The sequence below is a fragment of the Fulmarus glacialis genome, unplaced genomic scaffold (genome assembly GCF_000690835.1).
Source record: "Fulmarus glacialis isolate BGI_N327 unplaced genomic scaffold, ASM69083v1 scaffold6957, whole genome shotgun sequence".
NCBI classification, from domain to species: Eukaryota; Metazoa; Chordata; class Aves; order Procellariiformes; family Procellariidae; genus Fulmarus; species Fulmarus glacialis.
In genome coordinates, this window is record NW_009225014.1 from 1,023 (window position 1) to 9,869 (window position 8,847).

Sequence of the window (8,847 nt, forward strand, 5' to 3'; positions counted from 1 at the left end):
ACATGTGGGTATTTATTGGCATAGGGGCAGGAATGTTTATTTTGTTTCCAGTGTTCCTGCAGGTCCTTCGGTCTGCGATCCGCCACGGGCGCAAAGTGGAAGCTCGCGTCATGGAGACACTACTTAACAATGGGGAGGTAAAAGGGGGAGATGTGGAGAAGAATTGTGGAGTTGGGAGTTTCGGCCAAGATAAGATAGGACTTTGGCCTGTGCGCTGAGAACTAGCAGACGCGCTCGTACGCCTGAGATAAGACCTGAACACCTGGCTTAGTTGTTTCCTCTGTAAGGAAACTGTAAGCATCAGGAGAATCACGTGACTGGTTAACCCTGAGAATAAGCGGATCTGAGAGCAGACGTGTGGATCGTTGCCAGAAAGAAGAGAGAGTGTTTTTCTTGGTTTATAAGGGATACGAGTCGGGTGATGACTGGGGGAGGCAGCGGGACCTCCCCGCTATGGTAAAGGATGTATTCTCCTGTATTGTAACAAGAAACCATTCTGTGCATGTGTATGTGAGGGTCCGTGCAATCATACACCACACTTTTCATCATTAACTTGGCTGTAGTGAGAAGGCAATGAAGAGCTACAAAGGAGCCAACTGTGCAACACATTCCCTTTTCATCAAGTCAACAGATGTTGCTTGTGTAAAGGTGCAAGGGGGATGATGTCAACCAAAAGCCATAGAGAAGCCAGCTGAACTCCACATCTTGTAGCCTTTCATTGGTGTAACGCTTACAGTACAGTGCAGCTTTTAATACTTTGATTGCTGGGCAAGTGTCACGCTATAATACAGCACCTCCTGGCAGGAGATCTACCTTTTATGTGTACTGTAGCACAGACTATGAATATGTATTATCGCAGTCTCTTCTGTGGCAGAGAATCGAAGGAGGTTCCAACAGAGTTTACTTGAGCTGTAAACCTGAAGAGTATTATATAGGGAACATAGTAATAGTGAGTGTGTGTATCTGTCTTCCAAATGGATTGTTAAAGGTGACCTTGAAAATCATTTAGAACAGCCCTAATGGTATGTTTTAGATAGCTGTGTAGAAAAGGACAGTAGTGTTTCCTGCACCTTTTTAATATTTTTTTCAAATCCATTCTGATTGGTGAAGAAACTGTTCATGCACAAAAGTCCCATATAAATAAAACATAAAAGTCCATTAAAATACTTACCTCTAGAAGCTTCTTATTAAAATTTTCTTCTGAGACTACAGATAGTAGTGGCATATTCAAAAGGATCTGGCTCCACAAGAAGTAAAACATACTTTAAATGTGGGGAACTTAAAAACATTTTAGGACTAGGCTTCTGATGAGTAGCCTCCTTCAATTTCTGAGTTCTCTAACTTCGATATGGTGTATTTATCCTGCTGCCCAGAGAGATTTCCATAAGGAACCAATTAAGTTTCTGATACACAAGAAGTGACTACATTTTTTTTCCTGCTTTACCAATTTGAGAGCTTAGTAAAGTAAGTCTACACAAAATGAAAATACTGCTGTAGCTAATGTAATTGTTCCCCCATACTGCATAATTAAAATAGCGTTTGTGAACTGATTTAAAATTTTCACTGCACTTGAACTATGTAATAAAGAAATCCAACATGGAAGTATCTTTGCTGAAGCTAAGTCTGCTGAAAACCTTCATCTTGCTTTAACTTACTCTTCTTCCCACAATGGTCTCTAAATACCATAATGCTTTGTGGGCAGCAATCACTGCGAGCTTTATGCCAAGTGACCCCAGTACCCCAGCAAACCGCTAGACCAGGAGTTCAGCATGACTGTGGTACTGTCTTCATACTCAGGAGCTCTGAAGTGACGTAAGTCATGGCGTTAAACTGACTGGTTTTGCTTATACAAGAGAATCTCTAGACAAGCTCCACCTTGCAAAAAAAAAAAAAAAAAAAAGTAGTCAAGTGCTGTTAAAACTACTTTGATAGTTAAAAAAAAAAAGCATATATGTAATAAGGACCGTATTTGGTCCCATAAATAGTTATTTTTGTAACTTCCTGAAATATAGCAGGATCTATATTGCACAGACCCTTGCTTTCTAGGGAAATACTCATGCCATCTGCTGGAAAGTTACGGAATTCAGCAAGTAATTTTTTCAGTAGTGTTTTGTTTTGCTGGGTTTTAGGTGTTAAATTCTTGCACTTGTTCTTTTGTAAAGATCTGTAAGTAAATGTAATATAGTTCGAAGGCACTTAAGTCAGGTGGTCTGGCAACTGACAGCACCTCTTTGTACACTAAATTAAACAAATTACCAGCATAATTTGGTACTGATTATGTGGGTTTAACCCTTTCAAGTGAAAAACAAACTCAGTTTATCCAGTCAATTAACATTTAAGACTTCTTTTCTCTCCTCAACTGACTGGTTAATCATACTCATTTTATTATATGGTTGACTGTGGCAAGAAACAAAATCAGATCAGTTCATGTGGATTACAGAAACATCAAAATCATCTGCAGATTATTCTAGATTTCTGTATTGAAATTAGTGAGATAATTCCACATTTTCAGTTCCTTAGACAAGCCTCTAGTTTGCACACACCTCAGGTCAGCCTATAAATGCGTCTTTAGACACCCCATAATTACAGGTATCCAATATTCCTGCAGGGATAATGTAGTATAACTATCTAATAATAAACCAAAAATCATTATGGAGTTACCTAATAACTACAAAAAGCACTCTGCATCCTCAAAGGTTAATCGGAAAGCAGGACTGTCCTCCAGATTTTGCTATTAACTAATATCCAAGTGCATATCAATATGATGTAACGAAAAAATACAGTATTTAAGCATCAAAATTCTCAGCTATATATAGCTAATACTTGCCTGCTCTGTTACTACTCCATGTGGCTAAGACCCATTCTGAAGAAATAGAACTCATCTTGCATATAAAGTAAACTATCTTGCTATTCACTCCAGGTGAAGATACAGCAAAGAAACTTCAGAACACAGAGCTGAATAAGCTACCTTGAAACTGCTCCCCATGTTGAGGCTTGTGATGTCCTTAGGCAGACTTAGAGACACCTTCAGTCTGCCGGGGATGGACAACTCACACAAAAGCAGAACAGGAGCAGAGAACAGAGTTAAGCTAGGATTGTAAGGACAGGAAAATCAATTAAAAAACTATGAAAGTAGAGCATTATATCCTTACATCACTTCATATTTTTTCTTGCACAGAATTCCACCTTCCAACTATAGAGGAACCTGCTCTGCAGGTGAATCAGCAAGTGAGGCTTCTGCCGCTAAGAGTCTTGATTTATTTATTTACAAGGGTCAGAGGGTATATAATTAGAGAGAGAAGGGGTAACAGAGAGAAAGTGTGTTCTCATGATCGAGAAAATGGGGCAACTGAAGGAATAATTTTGTCTCTGACACCAACAATGAGTTTGTATATGATTCAGGAGGGCTCACTTAAGAACAAAAGTCATCATAGATGGATACTAGGCAATCTGTGGGGTGGACTTTTTTGGTCATATTTTTAAATTGTTTTTTAAAAAGGTGCCTGGGTCATGGTGAGGGTTCAAGTCTGACATCGTTCCAGTAATGTATAAAGGCGGGCTAAGATCGGGCTGCAAAAGTCCTTTTGTTCTTCTGTGAAGGATCCTGCATAGGGAAGCCAGATGGGATGCCTTGTCACTATCGTTAAGTGCATTAAGGGGTACGGAAGGTTAGAGCCCTGGCACTCCCCAGAGGTGGCCTTGAGCCCGCATGTAGCAAGGATTTTCGTCTGCACAGCTTGGTGAGACGAGGCCAGATTTTTTTTATTCAGGTGCTGACTCAGGCATAACATATGCACAGCATGTTTTTCATTTATTGGTTGCTCAAAATGAGAGAGCACCAGGGCTGTAGAAATGCTGAAAGTTCATAAATACACTCGTGTACCAAGTACAAAAGTGCCTAGTACTGGAGGGGCGGGGGAAATATCTTAGGTTTCTTACTTGAATGCGCAAAATTAGTGAATGTTTTCTGAACGTGGCGATGTTAATGTAGTTGCACTCCTGTTCTCTGACCTGTGGCGTGAGGATGATACAAACAGCTGCTGCAGCATTTATGGTGGATTATAGGGTGTTGGAGTAACAGTACCACCATGTAAACATGTAAAATGAAACTATTCATTATCAAAATTAGTGCTAGGATCAGACTGAGTATGATGTATGACCACATACTGAGCAAAGGAAACACAAATACATGTTGAATAAACAACGCCAGCTGAGCTCAACAACCTGTAGAAAAAATAGTATCCTGTCAAACAGTTATAAGACATATACAGGATAAATCTAAATAAAGACTGAATGGGCAATTTTTATTTAAGAATTTCCTTAACTTTTCCTTGCCTTTAAAACCTTTTAAGTTCTGTTAATGTGTTTTGATTGAGTAAATATGTACAGGGTTTTTTGTTGTGCCGTGTAATATGAATTACAGTCAGACTGAATTGCAGCATTTCACATGATTTCAGTTCAAAGTCTATATATAACCAGCTTCGATTTTTCAGCACCCTCTAGAGTAAGCAGAAAGCTCCAGCAGCCTTTCCTTTCATCTTAGATAGCTGAGGTAATATATTCCTCTTTTTGCCTTTTTATTGGACTTCCTCTGAATGTTTAAAAATAGTTGTGGAAGTATTGGAAAAAACTAAATTGAAACATGTTAAATTATTAAATAAGTTATCATATTATAAAAACAGTCCTTAAAATGCTTTCATGTGAAAACCCTACTTCAGCAAAAAAGCCAACCAAACGGAAGTTTTTACCTGGAACCAGGGAGAACATTCATATTAAAGTGTAGCTTTACAAGCCTGTGGCTGATGTTTTACCTACTATAACTGCAAAAGGAGTCTCTGGAAGATGTGCTACAAGGTTTAACAGTTGTATGCTCACCACGCTTGCAAGAAAATCATCGTTTACATGAAGACGGGTCAGCTCCTGCTGCCTCCCTCATAGATTCTTCACGGTGCTGTCTACTGACTCTCTTTCTTCTCTTTACGATTTTATATCTTTTTACACTGGTGTTTTCCCTCTTGGATCCTTGAGCTGCTCCGTAATTCTGTATCAATAATCTCACTTCTGTCTGCAACTTTACTTTTATTATTTTGCATAATTCTCACAATTTAGCAAATTTCTCAGTAGTCTGAGCCAAATACATGCAGCTGGCCTGTCTCAAAACTAGCCCTTGGGTCACAGACAGCTGCGTCCGTAGGAGAAGAATAACACATAATGGAAGCCCACTGCTGTTTCCCCCCTGCCCCCAGCCATCTCCAATCTTACGCTTTGGCCCAGGTGTTTCTGAAGACCTCCAGACCACTTGCTCCCCAGCTGAGCTTTCACAGGTAGGTAATACAACCGCTGTTGAAAGGCAATACCGTCTCAGCAGACCTACCAGCTTTCACGAATGTGTAATTCAGGCGGTCTCCCGGCGAGCGCGTCTGGGCTGCTTTGTTGGTTGTTGGTAAAACACTAGAGTTCAGCTGCAGCAACGACCCAATAAACAGTAATACATCAATAACTCCTACGGGGAAGCTAAGGGTTGCAGAAATTACTGCCTTCCGTTTCTAGGATTGCAAATTTTGGTTTCAAACAGTGGCATTAAACTGCCAAAGAAAGGGCAACTATTTCCCTATCAATTTACACTGGTAATTCATTATTCATCATACAGAATTGGAGACCTTAACTGAAGGTCTTTGAGAGAAGTCTCGAGCAATACACCATAGAAGCTTGGTAGCTAAGATGCTGTTGATTCTTTCCAAGGAGAATATAACTCAATCTAAAAAAACAGTTTGACAGCTTTTTTTTTTTTTAAAAAACATGTTAATTTGTTTGAAAGAACATTGTAAAAGGAATTGAACATGGGCTTGATGTCTGGAAGTTACACTTGGTACAGAGCTTTTTATTATTATCATTACTAACGTCATAATATGTTTGCTGCTGCAACCAAAAACTTTGTTAAACAGGTTGGTGATGGAGGAAGACTAGTTCCGGTGCCCAGTCTCAGTGAAGCTGATAAATACCAACCTCTGAGCCTTGTGATTAAGAAAAGAAAATGTTTGCTTTCAAAAAAATCTAAATTTGCTTCAACACCTTTCACATTAAAAGACATTCTTCAAGGGGAGAAAGAAATTTCTGCCGGTAAGATTTCTGTCTTTCTTCAAAGCGGAAAAATGCATGTTTTCTAGTAAATACAGAACGGCAGACATAGTTTAAACTATGCAGGTAGTGTGATGGTTCTTCAGTACATGGGTAATAAAATTTGTCTTGTAATAAAATAGTCACGTAATAAATATTTAAGAAAAAAGTACAAGTCAAACTGGTAAAAAAAAGGAAAAAAAAAAGACTTTCTGGAAAAAGAGTGACCAAAAAAAAAGTCAATTATTCTAAAAAGCCTTGATATTTTCTGAACTAATATGAAACAAATTCAGTTAAGCTTTGTGTTTTTTCACAAATTGCAACAGATTCCTGATAGGTGTATTGATCTATGTTGATTAATTGCTACTTAAAATCTGTTTTTAATGTTCACCTTTTTCTGTATACTCGCTTTTAAGCACGTAAGAATGACCTCGGTTCTGCAGCTGTTCCATGCGAGTAATCCCTGGCCTTGAACTGGGCTCTGCCCAGGCAGAAGCATTTGACAACAGCTATCTGACCGAAGTAATTGGATTTCCATGAGATTTTTTGCCATGTTTGTAATTTTTTTTTGTCTATTTAAAGAGCTTAACTGTGTTTAAATTGCCTTTGCTGTGCAATATCAGAATTTTTTGAGGAGATTCTGTGAGAATTAGGAGGTGCAAAACTGAACTATACTGCCTATATTTTCCCATACCTTCCTTTGAAAAGTCTGTGTAATTCTTGTCTACATGCTATGTTTTCTCAAAACAGTTTCATTGCTTTATTTTCTTTTGGAAAACGGTCCATTTTGACAAAAGTATTGATCACATTAATTGCACAACAATTGCATTAATTAAAAACTCTACTAAGACAAACCAGTATGAGCACAAGAAGACAGAAATACCGGTTGACCCCACAAAGGGGTGATTCCAGGATGCAAGCATGATGAAAAAAATTGGAATCCCACTAATCCTACTAGTCTTACATGCAGGACAAGTCAGCTGGCTTGTCCTGAATGAAAAAAATTGAAAAATCTCATCAAAAGTCTGAGAAAAAGCTTGCAAAATCTCATTAAAAAATCTCACAAAACCTTACTAGTCTTTTCTGTAAAGGTCAGATGTCATGTGCAGAAAGTATTGTCCTTTAATGTAAGCAAAGCACTTTGTAATTGAATTTCCTTTTTTTATGTGACAAATACAAGCATTTGCAATCTTTTTAGAATTATGAAAAATATACGAACCTTTTTTTTTTTTTTTGGTTAAAAATAAAGACAAACAGGATTCATACCAGTTGACTTCATAATGTCAGTTTATCCTTAAAGCTTCAAAGGATTAAAAAAAAAAGGAATAAAACCCAGACTCTCAAATGTATTTGGATGCACATTGAAACCTAAAATATTCTCATTGTGATCTTTAACTGCAAAGCGAATAGACAGCATGCGCTTCTCGCCTGGGAGCCATAAATTAACTTTTGCAGTTTGGCACATAACACTTGCTCCGTTCACTCCAGTGATTTTAACTCTTTGCCGTCCGGGTCATATACCCAGCTCTTCAGGATCCTGTTGCGTTAGTATTGAAACTTGTGCTCCCGTATCTATTAGAAATATTACCAGTTGTTGTTGAGGGTCAACTGGAATTAGAATGTATTTTGCTTTAATGATGGGTTTAGCCTCATATTCAGAGGAATCTGAGGGGAACAAGGAATCATCATTTCCCTCATTGTAGTCATCAGGATCACCCCAAATATCACCATCCCATTCCTCAGGGGATACATTTAATTTCCTAATCTGTACAACGTCAGAGGGATTGGGAGCCCGCATAAGCATCATCTCAATCTGTTCTTCCAGCTTTTGTGTTTTCTCCTTTTCTTCCTGTAACTGTTTTTGCAGCTGCTTGATTTTCGAGGATAGTATTAATTCAGCTGCTTTTCTGCCTTCTACTTCTTCTTTTTGGTCCAGGTCCCTTCGATTGCTATTCTTCCTAAACTGATAAGTGGCTTCTAGGCAGGTGCCTAACATTTTCCAAATAATTTCTTTTCCTTTTCCATCCTTTATATGGCCCCTGGCTACTTTTAGTTGTTCTTCCACAGCTTTCCAATCATGCCAGTTATCATGAGCCCATTCTTCTGAGAATTTGGGACTCGGACTTATTCTATGTTTTTGTAACTAATCAGTGATACTACTTGCCATCCTGCCGACTAGGCCAGTTTGTCGCGAATGAGTAGTTTTGAGGCCGCTTAAAGAATCACCGGCAAAGGTATCAGCAAAAGTGATTTTAACAGAAATTTATAAAAGTGCAACTTAACAGAATTCGATGGCAAGGTTCACTCTATTACTTATTACGTGGATTAAGCATACACAGGGAAAATCATGTCAGAATTGAATTGGAATGATTTATAGAAAGACTGAGGACAAAAGGGTAAGGGAGACCCTCCCGTTGAGTCACGAGGTTCAGAGTAGACCCCCTTGCTTTCCAAACTCCTCCTCAGAGAGGAGTCTAGGTGCAGCTGAATCTACCCCTAGTCTCAGACCTGGTCAATGGTTTATGCCTAAGGGATTATATGTGTTTAGCAGCAATTTGAAGTTCATTCACAGTTTTAAGGTAGATCATAAGATTTTTACAACACTTAATCATTGACTAATTTAACAGTTACAAAGTGAGCTAATCAAGTTTACTACAATTACTAAAGCGACTTGATTACAGATTATGCTTATTACTGGTTATCTAAATCAATACACACAAACACACACAC

At 38.4% G+C, this 8,847-nt stretch overlaps 1 protein-coding gene across 1 annotated transcript in view; it reads left to right on the plus strand.

The window, feature by feature from the left end:
* Positions 1-5,909: 5,909 nt before the first annotated feature.
* Positions 5,910-8,847, plus strand: part of DFNB59 (deafness, autosomal recessive 59) — an 11,190-nt gene continuing 8,252 nt past the window's right edge. Inside the window, exon 1 of the mRNA XM_009582325.1 lies at positions 5,910-6,120. Within this exon, the coding sequence (XP_009580620.1) occupies positions 5,910-6,120 (211 nt within the window). The remainder of the gene's footprint in view (positions 6,121-8,847) is intronic.